The sequence below is a fragment of the Clupea harengus genome, chromosome 16, assembly GCF_900700415.2.
Source record: "Clupea harengus chromosome 16, Ch_v2.0.2, whole genome shotgun sequence".
In the NCBI taxonomy this organism is placed as follows: domain Eukaryota; kingdom Metazoa; phylum Chordata; class Actinopteri; order Clupeiformes; family Clupeidae; genus Clupea; species Clupea harengus.
Window position 1 is genome coordinate 22,257,289 of NC_045167.1, and position 17,901 is coordinate 22,275,189.

The 17,901-nt window shown below is 42.4% G+C and overlaps 2 protein-coding genes across 8 annotated transcripts in view; both read left to right on the forward strand.

Annotated features, from left to right (window-relative positions):
• pacsin2 (protein kinase C and casein kinase substrate in neurons 2) overlaps window positions 1-5,906 on the forward strand; it is a 31,729-nt gene extending 25,823 nt beyond the window's left edge. For all 6 annotated transcript variants that reach the window (XM_031582404.2, XM_031582403.2, XM_031582405.2 and 3 more), the window contains 2 exons: window positions 1,437-1,621; window positions 3,224-5,906. In XM_031582404.2, the coding sequence (XP_031438264.1) occupies window positions 1,437-1,621; window positions 3,224-3,336 (298 nt within the window). In that variant the 3' untranslated portion in view covers window positions 3,337-5,906. The remainder of the gene's footprint in view (window positions 1-1,436; window positions 1,622-3,223) is intronic.
• Window positions 5,907-6,448: 542 nt separating this feature from the next.
• Window positions 6,449-17,829, forward strand: arfgap3 (ADP-ribosylation factor GTPase activating protein 3). 2 transcript variants are annotated; one of them, XM_012828059.3, is made up of 16 exons: window positions 6,449-6,623; window positions 9,102-9,220; window positions 9,708-9,780; window positions 11,177-11,308; window positions 11,656-11,733; window positions 11,966-12,053; window positions 12,616-12,663; window positions 12,753-12,799; window positions 13,069-13,226; window positions 13,792-13,926; window positions 14,164-14,292; window positions 14,593-14,739; window positions 15,299-15,422; window positions 15,737-15,830; window positions 15,919-16,037; window positions 16,282-17,829. In XM_012828059.3, the coding sequence occupies exons 1-16, from the start codon at window positions 6,555-6,557 to the stop codon at window positions 16,297-16,299; spliced, it is 1,578 nt and encodes a 525-aa protein (XP_012683513.1). In that variant the 5' UTR covers window positions 6,449-6,554; the 3' UTR covers window positions 16,300-17,829. The 2 variants fall into 2 exon arrangements, with proteins under 2 accessions (XP_012683513.1, XP_012683511.1); XM_012828057.3 differs by having other exon boundaries at window positions 6,450-6,623; window positions 12,613-12,663.
• The last annotated feature ends 72 nt before the right edge of the window (window positions 17,830-17,901 follow it).

Consider the following 17,901-nt stretch of genomic DNA (forward strand, 5'->3'; position numbering starts at 1 on the left):
TGCACCTCTTTGCCACTTGTGTCCCTTGTAGTTCATTTTCTTTCTCCCTCCATTCTCCTCTGTGTGTGTGTTTTTTTTTCTTTTCTTTTGCTCCTCTTTTTCCCGCAGTTGGTCGGTCTTTGTTTACGGCCCCTGTTATGTATTTTACTCCCCTTTCCATCAGGTGGCTATATGTTTCTCTGCATGGATGTTCAGCAAACAAGCCCCCACCCCCCCCCCCCAACATCCCCCAACCACCATCTAACTGTGTTGTCCTGCAGAGTTGCCTGTCTGTGCTCAGCCTTGCTTCTGTTCAGTCGGACCCGCTGTGCCTAAGACGTCTCCGTAGCCATGTGTACCCACACACACACACACACAAGCACACACACATACGTCCATATAGACACACTACAGTGTTCATTAGCCATATGTCATCTCACATCTAATATGTCATCAGTAGATGGAACTCTCCTAAATACAAAGTCTATGGTGAGTCCTGGCCTTACTTCCGTCTCAGGTGATTTGGCTCGGGTCATGATCTCAAATATTTACCAAAGGCAAGAGTGGGTGGGTGAGTTAGAGGGGGAAGGAGTAGTTGGATAGGTCCGGCCCAGTGTACAAACTGTGTGTTAGACACACAGACCCTGAGTGTGAAGAAGCTCATCTGTATTGGGGGTGGGTGTCTTAGCCCGGTGGGTCCGACTGCAACAAGGCCTTTACTGTGTTTGGGTGTGAGCGTGCGTGCGTGTGTGTGTGTGTGTGTGTGTGTGTGTGTGTCCTCCATGGGGACTGGTGTGGAGCTGCTGCCATCAGCTGGTGGTGATCAGGTGCTCGTGGGCTATGGTGCAGACTGCCTCCAGCATCTCTGTGTGTGTGTGTGTGTGTGTGTGTGTGTGTGTGTGTGTGTGTGTGTGTGTGTGTGTGTGTGTGTGTGTGTGTGTGTGTGTGTGTGTGTGTGTGTGTGTGTGTGTGTGTGTGTGTGTGTGTGTGTGTGTGTGTGTGTGTGTGTGTGTGTGTGTGTGTGCGCGCATCACTATTTACATCATGACTGTGTGTCTGTAGTCCTGTTCTGCTTTTTGTGGTATTAACACGACTCCTAAATCCTCTTGTGAACAGTCACCCTTGCCCTCCCAAACTGTGTCATTAAAGCTGGCGTTCCATTGGAGCAAAGGGGGAGGAATTCACTGTGCAAGAGGGATTTAGAGCAGTCTCTCTGTGGTGTTGAGCTGTATATGTGTGTGTGTGTTTGTGTGTGTTTTATTCCGAAGGTGTTTTTTGTTTTCTCTTTCATGCTCCTTGTCTAACACTTTTTATTTCCTGGTTCCCGCTACTCTTGCCTGGCATGCTGGATGTCCAATCACTGACACCTGATTTGATGTGTCAGACCAACTATAAAAATTGGTGGAATTTGATTGGCTGTTTTTTTTAGTGTGACCTGTGTGTTGATCCAATGACAGTGCCAGCAGCGTGGATAAGACCCAGGACTGGTCGGATGAAGAGGTGGGGAATCCCTTCAGTGCGGACTCCAATGGTAACAGCAACCCGTTCGAGGACGAGCCCTCACCCCCGGCCGTCTCGGTGCCGGTGAAGGCGCTCTATGACTACGAGGGCCAGGAGCAGGACGAGCTGAGTTTCAAAGCAGGTAATAATAATAATAATAATAATAATAATAATAATAATAATTCATTTCATTTATAGCGCACCCTACATTCACCTGAACCTCAGAGTGCCACAGTACATAATAAGAATATAGTTAAAACAACTTGTAATAAAATACATTTAAAAAGTAAGAGGTACTGCTGGACAGGGGAGAGAAGGGCGTGTGTCTGGGTGTCTGGGTGTGTATATCCGAAAGCACTCCGAGTAGGTAGTCAGGTGCAGGGCACAAATGTTGTTAACGCTCAAAGGCAAGGAATGTCCAAAAGGAAGTATTAATATTACATTGAAGCCGGCAATAACTTCTCCACGTCTCTTTAAGTAGTTTACACCTAGCCTACCCATCCAACCCCTCAAGTAGTTTACATCTAGCCTACCCATCCAACCACTATAGTAGTTTACATCTAGCCTACCCATCCAACCACTATAGTAGTTTACATCTAGCCTACCCATCCAACCACTATAGTAGTTTTCATCTAGCCTACCCATCCAACCACTATAGTAGTTTACATCTAGCCTACCCATCCAACCCCTATAGTAGTTTTCTCTCTTAGCAGGCTTTGGGCTCTGTGTAAAGCGCCTTGACAATTTCAATTATTACTGCCGCTGTGTAAATTAATACAATTCAATTGAATTTCTTCTCATTGTGGCCTTGGGATAAATCCAGGGCAGTGATGGTTGGATCACCTTGATGCTAAACAAAAGACTGCACTGTCTTGTAATGACCTAGCTTGGCCATTGGCCATCAATGAGGCTGGGCCAAGCATTTCTTAGATGAGTGTTTCCAGATGAAAACTGTGCAGAGATGCAGTCTGGCAGCTGCGAGGTGGTCTAGTTTTCCTTTCGTGCATTTTTAGATGATTTGCAGAATGTATTGATGTATTGATCAATAGAAAAAGCACATATTGAATAATAGATGGATAGATAGATTCAACTTTATTGTCATTGCACAGAGTACAGGTACTGAGGCAACGAAATGCAGTTAGCATCTAACCAGAAGTGCAAAGTAGAAGAGTGCAGAGTATGTGCAAATGGTTATATAAATATAGATAAATATGGTATATACAGTATGACATAAGATATAAGTGGTATGAGCAGTAAGAACATGAGCAGCAATAAAGGTGATTAGTGCAGATGTGATATAGATATGTGTAAAGTGCAGATGAAGTACAGGTGAAGGTGGCAGTAGAGGTTATAAGTTTTAAATGAGGTAGGAGACATGATAAGATATAAGTACGATGAATATGGATGACAACAATTTAACATAAATAGATATATACAATGAACAATTTAGTGCAAATGTTCAGTGGCTGGAGGTAGGTGTGTGGCAGTCAAGCCAGGGTAGAGAGGGGAATACAGGAAGGAGTGTGAGGGGGTAGCCAGGGGGAACTATCACCGTGGTGCAGAGTTCAACAGGGTGACAGCCGCAGGGAAGAAGCTGTTCCTGAGCCTGCCTGTCATTGGATCTGCCCTCTACCCCCCTCGGGTTCGGGAACAGCACTGTTGATGCTCAATCTCCCTCTGTCTGTCTGTGTCTGTCTGTGTCTGTCTGTCTGTGTCTGTCTGTGTCTGTCTGTCTGTCTGTCAGGAGAGGAGTTCATTAAGATCGGAGAGGAGGATGACCAGGGGTGGTGCCGAGGCCGGCTGAAAGATGGCACCACGGGTCTGTACCCCGCCAACTACGTGGAGGACGACAAGTAACAAGGCAGAAAGCAAAGGATGAAGGAGAGAATGCGGAAAGAGGGAATAGGAAGGATAGAGAGAATATTGTGTAGAATAGAAGGAGTATGAGTCAAATACAAATCAGAGGACTGCTCACTAGTGGCCTCATGTGGTGGGATGTGGGACTGAACATGCTGCATTGGTAAGCAGGGAGACACCAAATTATACTCATCTCTGGTGTGGTTGCTGTGTGTCATCATACAGTGCCATCACCAGATATCATAACTTATCAAAAAATAACAAAACATATTAAAAAAAAAAGCTCACATAAACTCAAGTCACCACATGTCAACAAAAAAAATTGAAAGACCATCATCCAAAGCTTCAACTAAAGCCATTGAAAACAAACAGCTGAAAATCATCACTAAATCCACCTGTAGTCTCTTTAGAGCGATGTTGTATTTGCGTCATCATCACCCCAACACAAGTTAACTGTCTCACTCGCTGTATCATAGAGAACAGTTGATGATGCTGGAGAAAAATTGAGCCAATAGAAGAAGCCATGCATGCCTTTGACAAATTCAAGCCTCGGACATTTCAGATCTTATGCTATTGTTTTTCAGATTGTATATTTTTATTGTTCATACTTCCTTTTGAAAGTTAGACTTTTGGCTAACATACATTTAGATTTTGTGTCACAGATCCAACTTGCCATACACTTTAAGGCCTTTTAGCTCTTCTAGCTGGAGGGATGGCACCAAGGACCTTTTAACTTAAAGTTAAAGTTACATATTCTTTACAGCTTTCTTCACTTCACTTTCTGGGAGGATAGTTTGTGCTGTTTTATGTTAAACAGCACTGGCAAAAGCTCATATCATCTTAGGAAAGGAGTTGGAACACACACACACACACACACACACACACACACACACACACACACAGAGAAAAAAAACATTTCTATGTTTTACTTTTAGATTTCATTACATTTTTAAGTGAGCAGACCCTAGTTTTCAGAAAGTAAAAAACAGGAAATTGCCCAAACCAGGTCACAGTAATGCTTTAAAAGAGTAAAGGTTTCCATCTCTGCAGCTCATGTGAGCCCGGGGACAGAGGTCTGATCGATTGTACTCCCTCACCTATTGATTGTATTCTTTGTCTGATGACAGGCCAGCAGGGATGGATGTCAGGCCTGGCTCAGGATGGCTGGATCAACTTGATAGAACTGCTTTCAGAGGGCCTATATATATATACACACACGTACACATAACTCATAGTTTCACTTTGAGGTTTTTTTTGAGCTAGTGCTGTTATTTCTAAACTGTCTGAATGTTTGTTGAGTTTGGTTGAAGAGACAGGCATGGGTATAAAACAATCTTCAATTTTTTTGTATTCACTTGAATCATCAACTTCAATCCAAACCTGCACTGGACTTTGCCTGCAAATCTTTGGGAGGATGCTGGCACTAGTGCCTAATATAGAGTTAGCGTTAGCAATATTCCACACAAGTGGCGAAGATAATTAGCCTTGGGCTACACGTTCTTCCACAATGTCATGTTCTATAGTGTTCTCCCAGCATGTACATAGCAACAGACCTTTTTGAACAAAAAAAGTGAATTGAAAAATAGAAACAAGACTTTTAGGTTGAAATGGGAGACTGTTAATTTATGAGCTGCCTTTTTAGAGCGGTCTCTGATGGATGAATGCTGTGATTTATTTTTTCTTTTTTTTCCTTAAATCTGTTTGTATAGTAATTGAATATTTTATTGCTGCAGTCAAATGAATTTGTTGTTGTTGTTTTGTAACATTTGTATATATGATTTTGCTTGTTTTGTTGCTCATTTTGGTTTTGCCAGATGAATTATCAAGGTGAAGCAAAATTACAAAAATCTATACGTCATTAGTAGTCTGTGAGAAACTCATTATATTTTGTCACCGATCCTCAATGGACTGCCCAACAAAGTGTGATTGGCCTCCAAAAAGAGTGCTTTAATTAAAATACATGAATGAATAAATAAAACTAATTTACCACACACTTCAGTTTATGACAGTGCTGTGACATCTGTCACCTATGATTTTTTTTTTTTTTTTTGCTTTTATGAGAGTTGTGGGCTTTTTGACTCGCAGCGGTTCACAGCTTTGCATGGAGTTGTTTTAAGCTTTTTTTGAACTCGCCACTGTATTCTCACTGGAGGAACGTGGATCAAAACATAACAACGAACAACTTTGGCCCCAATGATTTTTGTTGTTCTTTCATATTTAATGGACAGGATTGGACTGCAATGTACTACAAGTACAAAAATATTTTCGTATTAAATCTTATATGATATCGACACCTTCACATGTATGTATTAATAAATTCACCACATTTTGCCTTGACTGCAGCAGGCTACTAGTCCAGTAATGGAAATGCACCGCCAAACTAGTAGCCTCGAAGTCCAAGGCGTTGTTAGGTTGAATATAAACAAACAATTGATTGCTATATAGGGGGAAGTGAGAATAGAAATTTGCTGTGCATCGGAGGGTTGATGGCCCTCTCCAAAGTGTGTGCACTTCACTTTGTAAAAATGTCCCACAATGTGGCAAATAAATAAAATGAATCAAGAAAGTCAGTATTGACCTATCTGTTTCGTCTTCGTGTATGACCTGGATGGAGTTTGCTGATCTAAGAGGTTTAGCATGACCACATGAGGATGGGTGTCTTAGACTGGTATCATTTTTGAATTACGACCCAGATAGATGCTGCAGCTGAGGTGGTAGAGTATGGTGCCCACAACATTGAAAATGGATTTGATTCCTAGTGAGCAAACAAAAAAATGCACACCAATTATACTGGAAGTAGTCTATTTATGTCAGGTTTTTTACTTTTTCAATTAAGTGTGAAACATTGCATCAACCAGATAGTCTCTTTTTCAGTCCCACGGCAGTTAGATCATTGTCATAGACTATTTATTGATATAACATGTTTTATCTTTTATTGGCCAGAATTAGCACATTTGAGGCGATGCGTAGCATACTCCCTATCAAATGTCATAAAATAATATGCTCCAGTTAGTATTACACCCCCTAAATTACCTTGTGTCAAATATGAGACTACAATTCCCAGAATAAATGAACACGCCCAATTTTAAACCCTGGCCAATCAGCGTAATCCCAAAATAAATTCACATCTACGTGTCAAACTCGAGCTAAGGAAACTAAACTGCTAAATTTTGACGGCTTCCAGTTGTCTGTCAGGTGAACTCTCAACAGGTGTAAAGATGTCTGATCCCAGCAAGCAGGACATATTGGCGATATTTAAGCGTTTGCGATCAACACCAACAAATAAGGTGAGATGACAAGTTAGTAGAGTTTGACCGTGTATTTCTCTCAGTAGGAAGTAAATTAGCCTATCAAATGAAATTGACACGTCGCACGGTCATGCGAAGCGATTGCAGGATGGCATGGGTTGTGTTGATGCAACCATATGGAAAGTCACCGTATTAGATAGATGCCAGGTGATCTGTTGCCATTATCTTATCAAATGGAGGGGGGAAAGCCTTATTTTATGTTGCTGTATGCTGTAGGGCTGACGATAGAAATTCTGCTATTAGCGATACCTTGTGAAACTTGTTTTTTTCGGCGAATATGCTCCACAAACTTCCTAGGATTGGCAGATAGCTGAGATAAAATATAGGCATACATGTTACTGATAAATTGCGACCCTGGAGAATGCATAATACAGGGTCGACAGCTTATAACATACATACAGCTGTGCAACGTTGTCAGTCATTGCCTTCATGGGGATGACAGATCAAGTGCTTTCCAGAAACACGCAGGCTACCTAAGCTAGCTCATTGTTTTCACATAGCCTGTCATACAAGTTTTATACCACCGCATTCAGTTCGTCCTTTTCGTCCAAACACGTAACCCACATTTCACAAGTATTGTGTTGGTCTACGCCCCGAGATATTTACATATTTTGTAGGTATCATTCAGCAGCCTGCCGGTAGTTTTTTCATGAAGATGATCAAGATGTCCCTGGATGGTAGGGATAGGTGCGTCATTGTGGTCTCCAAGACATGAGTCAAGTCATGTCAAGTGACGTGACGTCTCCGGCAAAGTCCATAGATGTGACTCCTGCGCTTGAAAATGGGAGAGGAGGTTCACTACTGTCCTAAAGTTTGGGGTCATTGGGGACATTTCCTTGTTTTCAATGAAAAAACACATGAAAAGTTTGAAGTGAAAATAGCCAAATGGATAGGAAGAACAGTCACTGGCAAGGTTAGACATTATGAATTTTAATTTAAATAATAATTGTGTCTTTTAAACTTTGCTTTCATCGAACAATCCTCCATTAGCAGCTAATACAGCCTTGTAGACCTTTAGCATTCTAGTTGGCAATTTGTTGAGGTCCTCTGAAGAGATCCCCCCACCCCCCCTTCCTGAAGCACCTCCCACAAGTTGGATTGGCTTGATGGGCACTTCTACAGGAAAGCTGCTCCCACAGCAGCTCAATAGGGTTGAGATCCGGTGGCTGCCGGCCACTCCATTGTTTACAGAATATCAGCTGACTGCTTGTTCTGTAGTTCTTCCATAGTTTGGAGCTGTGCTTTGGGTCATTGTCCTAGGAGGAAATTGGCCGTCCACAGGGCATGGCATGGCGTTGCAAAATGGAGTGATAGCCTTCCTTCTTCAAGATCCCCTTTACCCTGTACAAATCTCCTGCTTTACCACCACCAAAGACAGACAGATGGTGTCAATCAGAATCAGAATCAAGCAGTCCTCCAGCATATTTACATTTGGTCTGCATCTCACAAATGTTCTTCTTTGTGATCTGAACACCTCAAACTTAGGGTACCTCGAACAAAGGGTTTGTGTAAACGTGGCCTTAGATTTGTATGTCCATAACACCTTTCCCCCCCTTCTTCCTCTGTCCAGTGTCTGTGTTCTTTTGCCCATCTTAATCTTTTCTTTCCAGTCTGAGATATGGCTTTTCCATCATTCCGGAGTCGCCTCTTCAGTGTTGACATTGAGACTGGTGTTTTGTGGGTACTATTTAATGAAGCTGCCAGCTGAGGAGCGTCTGTGAGGCGTCTGTTACTCAAAGCCAGACACTCTAATGTATTTGTCCTCTTGCTCAGCTGTGCACCGGGGCCTCCCACTCCTCTGTCTATTCTGGTTAGAGCCTGCCTGCGCTACTCTGTCAATAAGGGAGTAGTACACAGCGCTGCACAAGATCTTCTGTTTCTCTGGGAATTTCCCGCATGGAATAACCTTCATTTCTCAGAACAAGAATAGACTGAGTAGTTTTATTTCTTCTTTAATAAGCACAACAGTTTTCAGCTGTGCTAACATCATTGCTAAAGGGTTTTCAGTGACCAATGAGCCTTTTAATCTGATAAACTTGCATTAGCACCAATGGTTGCTGCTAATGGGCCTCTGCAAGCCTATTTTAATAGGCAAAAAAAAATGCTTTTCTTTCAAAAACAAGGACATTTCTAAGTGACCCCCAAACATTTGAATGGTAGTGTACATTATAACAGACGTGCTCAGCTGTCTCTTATAATCACTGTGGTACCCAGTATATCTCAACTGAGTTGATGTATGTTGATTAAGGCTAATGGTCTGCCCCTTTATTAAGATATCCAATTATCATCACAAATGCGAAATACATTTTAACACGTATAACTAATATTACTTTAGGCGTGCTTTGACTGTTCAACCAATAAATACATTTTAACATGTATAACTAATATTACTTTAGGCATGCTTTGAATGTTCAACCAATAAATACCTTTTAACACGTATGATTAATATTACTTTAGGCGTGCTTTGACTGTTCAACCAAGAACCCCAGCTGGGCGAGCATCACCTATGGAGTGTTCCTGTGCATTGACTGCTCTGGGACCCACCGCTCATTGGGCGTACACCTGACCTTCATCAGGTAGGGGGCAAAGAAGTTTAGGAAACGTAGTAATTCTGTATCAAAGCATGCTTTTCAGATTGTTCATGCTGTGCTGCCTTTGGCGAAACACTCTCCGTACACTCAGCAGGTCACTCACGTCACTGAGATAACGGACATATATTGTAACTGTTATGTTATTTTTTTCTGATGTATGACCTGGAATGCATTATGTTTGAGAGGCTCGTCATGGGAATAGTCCGTTTGAGATCCTAGTTCCTAGCAGTTATTGTTGACAATTTCTGTAGATTAATCATAGATGCCAACACTGTTATCCAAGCTTACTGCTGAATACGAGATGCATTTATTCTAGTTGGACAACCTTTTCCTGCTGTTTCTGGTGGCTCTTCTGCACTGTTGAATGTGCTGTTCCACACACACACACACACACACACACACACACACACACACACACACACACACACACACACACACACACACTGCCTCATATAGTGTGTTCTTCTGGCAGGTCTACAGAGTTGGACTCCAACTGGTCGTGGTTCCAGCTACGCTGCATGCAGGTGGGGGGCAATGCCAATGCGGTGAGTGTCTCCGTCCGCTCGTCTGCGGTTGTGTTTGGCAGGACAGGGGGGTCAGGTCCTGAATAGAAGGATTCAGCAGAAGTCCAGTCACTAAGTTATGTCTTTTAGATGTACATACTTCTCAGCTCTGTCTTTAGAATGAATGGACCTCATTCTGGAACATTTGTGTCTTCTTAAACTTCGTAAGACTAACCCTAAGAAAGATCCCCGCTGGATTTGTGAACGTATGGAAATGTGTTCTTAAACCGCCAAAGTGTTCTCAGCTGCGCTCCCCCCCGATTGAGGAATGCCACTGATTCTTAAATGGAACGTGCATTCTCGTACACCTGAATTTGCATACATAGACACTCCGCCAGCTCCTTATAAGGGCATGCAACCACAGGGCCGTGTGCACAGAATCCACAGGCAATGCGAAAGCAACTTGAGTGATCAAAATCATGTCAAAGCGGAAAGCGAACGCCGGTAGTTCAAACTTTTATTTGTCACATGCAACATCATACCTGTAAGATGAGCAGTGGAATGTTTCTTCGCCGATCTTGATGGACCCTATCTATATTATGTAGACCCATATGATATGATTTTAGTTATGGATTTTCACATGTTTATTTACAGAATGTAGATGTGTCAATTCTATGCCTCTATGGCTATATCCACGCGATTGAATTCAGTGCTTATTTATTTATTCACTGCCATTTGCAGTGTTTGTGTAGTGCTTTTATTTATTTTAGGACATCAAGATGCCTCGTAGAATCATGGCTATAAATGTGAAACGTAATTGTTAATGATATAAAATATTCTCGTATTTATTATTGTTATAATTATTTAAATCCGAGGATTCTGTAGAATGGATGTGAACGCAATCACCACATTTCTTGTCTTAACTTTTTCTTAACTGCGTTCAGGAATGAGGTCCAATAATTCCACAAATAGCCACAGTCATGACATTTTATGGAACATGATATGCTGCTTAGATTGTTATGTTGTCAGAAGATGTTTGTCAAGCCATGTTCTGGTACGTGAATGATCTTGCAAATACACATCTACAGAGTTAAGTTTTTTACCATAGTGACGATCTCTCTCTATTCCTGTCTCTCTATACCTATGGTACTATGTGTCGCTGTTTATCTCTGTCACTATGTGTCCGTGTTCCTTCCTTCCTTCCTCTCTCTCTCTCACTCTCTTGCTCTCTCTCTCCATCTTTCTCACCTAACTTTTTCTTAACTGCGTTCAGGAATGAGGTCCAATTATTCCACAAATAGCCACAGTCATGACATTTTATGGAACATAACATCATAAACATAAACATATATCACCATGTGGCCGTGTTCCCTCCTTCCCTCCTCTCTCTCACTCTCTCTCTCCATCTCTCTCCATCTCTCCATCTCTCTCACCTCAGATGGCTTTTTTCAGTCAACATGGCTGTATAGTAAGCGCTGCCAATACTAAATACAACAGCAGAGCTGCCCTGCTCTACAGGGAGAAGATCAAGACTCTGGCAACTCAGGCCACCCGAAAGCACGGCACAGAGGTACACACACACACACACACACACACACACACACACACACACACACACACACACACACACACACACTCACACATACACACACACGTCCACACATGTGGCTGTGGCATTCTTACACAGTGTAGCTATGGTTGTTCACAGAGGTGCAGACACACATGTCCACACATGTGGCTGTGGCATTCTTACACAGTGTATCTATGGTTGTTCACTGAGGTACAGACACACACACACACACACACACGTCCACACATGTGGCTGCGTGCTGGCATTCTTACACAGTGAATCTATGGTTGTTCAGGTTCATATGCGCTGGTGTAAATGTCAGATTTGTCTTGGTCTGTTTCGTGCAGCTTTGGCTGGACAGTCAGGCACCACCCTCTCCATCGCCCGAAGACAAGCAGGTGGACTTTTTCAGCCAACACACACAGGTACCTTCAAATAGAGTGCGTGTATGTCTGTGTGTGTGTGTGTGTGTGTGTGTGTGTGTGTGTGTGTGTGTGTGTGTGTGTGTGTGTGTGTGTGTGTGTGTGTGTGTGGTGTGTGAGAGAGAGAGAGAGAGTATGTGTGTTTTTTAAAGGCAACATTTTTGGCATATGCATCGTTTTGGCTGTGGCCTGTTTGTCCAGCATGCATTGCAACATGTGTCTGCATGTTTGCCAGGTGGCCCCTAATGAACCCGTCTCCGTGGAGATGAACTTTGGTCCGTCAGCTGAGGAGTCTTCATCGTCCAAGGAAAAGAATAACAACGGTAATGTACTAATCCGCTATCAGAAGTATTATCGCTATGGTACACCAAATCTCAAATATGGACATGCCATAAAAGACAATACAGCAGGATGTATTATTACAGGTTAATTGGTTTAAGCTTATTAGCTTGTTAGCCATGGATCACATATCATAGTAGTTTCAAGTACAGTGACAATCAGAATAGATGGCCGGAATAACTGGATTCCTAAGAGGTCATTCAGAGTTTGAGGCTGTTGGAGCTTAAGCCCGTGGCTGGTGCAGCATGTTAAGTATTTTAGTTGGTATTTTAACATTTTAGAAGGTGTGATTCATTACTTGTTGCCGGTGTGCTTGCTTTAAGGGGGTCCAGGCTCTGGGCTCTGTAAAGCGCCTTGAGACAATTTTATTGATAAAATTGAATTGATCTTGAGCAAGCTGAATCTTTGAGTCAAGACGTTATGTTCATGTTTATGTTTATGTTTGTGTTTATGTTCATGTGCTCATGAATAGCACTGCTGATACTCACTCTCTCACTCACTCACTCTCTCTCTATTTCTTTCTTTCACCCTCTGTATTTCCAGAAGAAGGACCCAGTGTTGACTTGCTTAGTGACTCTCCTAAAACTGCCTCAGGTAACAAAATGCACACGTCTTCTCCCACATGGAAGTGATGTTATCATACTGTCTTAGTACTGAGTTCTGAATATATTTGCATTTTGCAGAAACAAGCTCTTTTATGAAGAAGAAACCAGCCACTGCAAAGAAAACGGTAAGCTCAGCAAGCAGTAACATTTATTCTACAGTTATCAGTTCTATCTGCTCTATACATCTAAAAGCATGATGTGTGTGTGTGTGTGTGTGTGTGTGTGTGTGCGCGCGTGTGTTGTTTTTCTCTAACACCGTGTGTGTGTGTGTGTGTGTGTGTGTGTGTGTGTGTGTGTGTGTGTGTGTGTGTGTGTGTGTGTGTGTGTGTGTGTGTGTGTGTGTGTGTGTGTGTGTGTGTGTGTGTGTGTGTGTGTGTGTGTGTCACCTACTCAGCTTGGCTCTAAGAAGGGGGGAATGGGTGCCCAGAAAGTGAGCAGCCAGAGTTTCTCAGCGCTAGAGAAGAGAGCCCAAGCCGTGGACAAACTCCGAGAGGACACCAACACCAACACCAACACCAGCACCAAACCTACTGCCGAGCAAGAGGAAACCACGTGAGTGTTCTGGGTCACTCTGTGCCTGGGTCTCTGTTCCTCTGGCTCAACTGGTAGAGCTCACAACACCAAGTCCATGGGTTCAATGCCCAAGAAACACAAGAACTGGTGAAAATGTACATACTGTATACTGGACTGCAAGGCACTTTGGCTAAAATGTCAACGTAAATGGACAATGTAAACGTCTGTCTCCTTGAGCCTGTGAAATCTGTGGAGTTGTTTTGGCACTGTCTGTGCTCACCCTCTCTCAGGAGACCGTTCTGTCTGGTTTGGGCTACCTCTTTCTATATATGGTTTTATTTCACATTTAGCTGGTCGTTTTAGGTTTAGGTATATTTTAGGTTTCTACAACAAGGCTAGGGTTTATTTCTTCGTGTCTCCTAAAAGCGCCTCTGATGACAAACGTGAATATGTCTGTACTGTCACACTATTAAGCAGTGTTGGTTATTTAATGTATTGAGTTCTGGATATATTTGAATTTAGCCTGTCTTAACACTAGCAGTAGGATAATTAAATGACCTCTACTTCATTTCTATCCCCCCCACTCCATCTCTCGCTCTGCCAGAGTGTCCTCATTGAGGCTGGCCTACCAGGACCTGGAGATGCAGAGAAAGAGAGGTGATGAGAAGCTGAAGGGTTTGGAGGGAAATAAGAAAGAACAATCAGAGAGACTGGGCATGGGCCGCAGTAGTGCCAGAAGGTAAGTCTCTGTGTGTGTGTGTGTGTGTGTGTGTGTGTGTGTGTGTGTGTGTGTGAAAAGCACATGTGTCTTTAGGGTCATGGCTGTGTACAGTTAGTAAAACTAAGTGGTTCAAATGAAATGAAATGTGTATTGTTATTTATTTAATTTAATCTATGGACTTCGCTTGTACTCTAGTCACCATATGATTTTGCATCCAGCCAGTGTTCTCTAAGTGTTTTTTGTGTGTCTATGTAGTGGGGTGTCCCACTCTGTGCTGTCCGACATGCAGACCATCAAGCAGGAGAGCCCAGCAGACCTCCGACGCCCTCGCCTCAGCAAGTTTGAGGATGACGAGCGGGAGGACAACGACGCCTTCTCCTCCAAGTGAGCCATCTCACACACACACACTAGCGCTCACTCACTCACTCACTCACTCACAAACTCTCAGTCAAAAAAACAAAGAGTCATGACACTTATGCATGTGCTCAGACATCCTCGCACCGACATGCATGCAGTAAAGTACATTTTGCAGTGAGTCCAGATGTTTCTGCCAGGCATGATGTCTGTTCTGTTTGATTCATGCGGTGTTCTTTGAACATATTCTCATTCCTGTATGGTTTAACAGCTTCAAAAGATGATTTACATGTGACACACATACATGTGATGTTGTGGTCTTGTTTACAGGATGTCATCCAAATACCTCGATGACAAGGCAGATTCCTCAGACGGCTTCTTCTCCCAGTGGAACAAAGGTTCTGGAGAGGCCTCCAGGAAGAACGACTCCCAGAAGCCGGATCCAGACTTCTACATCAGCTCAAAGACTGATCAAAGGTCAGGTCACCCATAGCATCACAGAGCAAACAACCTGATCAGAAACTGGTTAAAGTCATCCATTATATTTTTGCAAATTCCGTGTTCGAGTCGGTGATGCATTTAGTTTCTACTGACCTGTGAGTCTCCGCTTTGACAAACGGAGTGGTTTACTGAAATAAATACAACTAGGATTATTCCTGTACTCTTTCATTTGTGCAATAATGCTCTCCGCACTCTCACTTGATTCTATCATTTTGGCCGGAAGGCTTTAAAGAATCTTTAGCCCAGTGGCTAGAGAGACTGTTAGCGAGGGCTATGGCTATCTTCTCATTGGCTAGAGAGACTGTTAGCGAGGGCTATGGCTATCTTCTCATTGGCTAGAGAGACTGTTAGCGAGGGCTATGGCTATCTTCTCATTGGCTAGAGAGACTGTTAGCGGGGGCTATGGCTATCTAGCCCAGTAGCTAGAGAGACTGTTAGCGAGGGCTATGGCTATCTAGCCCAGTAGCTAGACCGACTGTTAGCGAGGGCTATGGCTATCTTCCCAGTGCTGACCTTGTGCTGTGCCCCACCTCAGGTCCACTTCCCGAAGGAAACATGACGCAGGCCCCAGCCCCTCCTCGGACGAGGCGCAGAGGAAGTTTGGGGAGGCGAAGGCCATCTCCTCTGATATGTACTTTGGAAAACAAGACGATTCAGAGGCAAGTACATCCACTCCACGCTGACCCTAATAAACTGTCAGTATCACTGCCTGTAAATAAGTGTTGGTAACCTGGTAATGCTGAGATTATTGGTTAAATTCTATTGCCCATTTCCACATAAAATATGACTATACAGTGTTCTTATTCAGATTAGACAAAGGTGTTTGCTAAAATGATTAAACTGAATGTGTGTAAAATCCCTTTGATTTGTTAGTGGTTGTACCTTTAATGCTGCTTTGTGTTTGTGTGTGTGTGTGTGTGTGTGTGTGTGTGTGTGTGTGTGTGTGGCCGCTGCTGTTGTGTTCCGTGGTCAGTATGAGGCAAGAACTCGTCTGGAGAGATTTTCGGGCAACTCTTCCATTAGCTCTGCAGACTTGTTTGACGAGCAGAAGAAACCCAACGCAACAGGTGAGCCCCTTGGAGAATAACCTGAGGAATATGATCCTCTTTTGAGTAAGGAATGCCTTTCACACTGTGTGTGTGTGTGTGCCCCCAGGATATAGTCTGACCAATGTCTTGCCTAGCGCCCCAGACATGGCGCAGCTAAAGCAGGGAGTCCGTTCTGTAGCTGGCCGCCTGTCTGTCATGGCCAGCGGAGTGGTGACCACCATTCAGGTGAAATATAAAGCACATTCCTTCTAGCAAACATTTGCACACAAATTGCGTTCATCCACTTAGGCCCTTTCATTTCAAATCATTAAATCTATGTAAGTCTATCTAAATCTTTTTAACGATTGAAAGAAATACAATCAATGTCTGTTGAACAACGATGTCAAATTCACAAGCTTCTGAAAAAAACTCAAATCAATCCAAATGAATTCAAACATGTTGTGATTCCTTCTTGTGTGTCTCTTCTCAGGATCGCTACAGCACATGAGTCTGGAGGGTGCCTGTGAAACTGAGAGAAATTGACCACGTGGAGCTGTGTGTGACTGCCAGTCAGCATGGGATATCGGTTTTGACCCACACACACGGAGCGTGTGCGATGCGTCGATGTAGCGTTATGAAGTAGATAGATATTCCATCTGCCACAGAGCTGGAGAAATACCTCTGTGAGTTCTGTATCGAAAGCCAAAGCTTATGTGTATAACCAAAAGAGTGAAGGAGTTTTGTTTTCTTTTATACTTCTTACATGGGTTATCTTTTTTGGGCACTTCCTTTTTATGACATATGACATATTGCATATTTTTCGATTTGGGATTCAATGATTTGGTTGTTGTTGTTTTTGTTTGCTGATATTCATTGACTTTGTGGTTTGTGGAGAGTGTGTCGCTCTTGACTTGATTTGGTGAGATTGCTTTGGGAAACCTCACCTCTGGATTTCCTCTAAGTCTTGAAGAACACTGAAAGTTACCTAAAGGCCTTATCTAGATGTCAAATTGAATGCTTCAAAAAAATGTTGTATAGTTGATCCATATAGTCTTGGTTTGGTTTATCGCATTCTATGTATCGGCTTGTCAGTTTAATTACTTTAAAAGTCCAGCAAAATACTTATTAGGACATATATAGAGGTCACAGATAGCTGTTCATTTGTATAAAGAGAGCTCTCTGTTCTGAAGGACGAAACAAAACTCTAAAGTATTCCCATCCAATATGCTGTTAATTGTAGTGATACACACTATTAACACGTGTCATGTTTGTTATCTTTATATTCATTGTAAAGGTTTCATGAAGGTTAGGGCTCATTTTAGTGTAATGACCCTTGACATGCATTTTGAGTTCAGTAAGAATTTCCAGTCTGCCAACACTGTTAAAAGGAAGCTGAAGTTGTTTGCTTGCTACAATTCTTGGTTGATGTTATGTCCTTTTATGGATAGGCTGTTATAGCTGTGATTATTTTGAACACTTTGCTCATTTTGTAAACTTCTTGTTTGAATGAACCATCCAACATCTGTCACGACAAGTTGTGTTGGGAATTCAGTTAAAAATTCCTGTACAGTGGGCAATGTTAGTAAAGCATAAATCAGTTAATGTAATGTAATTTAAAGGCTGCTTCCATCCACATACTTTAATTACATCTTAGGATAAGGATCATGAGGCCATTCAGATGCTGATATTTTGTAATCAAGTGCAGCTGGAATAGACTCTTGCTGTTTTACACTGAAGAAATGGGAATCCTCCAGTTTACTAAAGTATGTAGATTAGCACAGTGGGCTACCGTTTATAAACAGTGTAAAGGCAGGGTTGTTGGTGTTTAAGAGTGATGCGTGGAAAGATATATATAATGAAATGAAGTTTGATATTGCCAGTTACGATGGATTTTATAGAGGGGGAGATTGATAATGTTTATTTTGCTTTTTGCACTTGTTGGAGGAAAAGGTTTATATAAGGCAGACTGCACATTGCTATTCTGTGTATTTTCTACTCTGTATAAATGCTTAATAAACTACCTAGCTGTAAACTCAAAGACATGTCATGTATTTCATATAATCATGTCATACAAAGGTTACATAAGTGACACATTTATCAGAAATGTGAA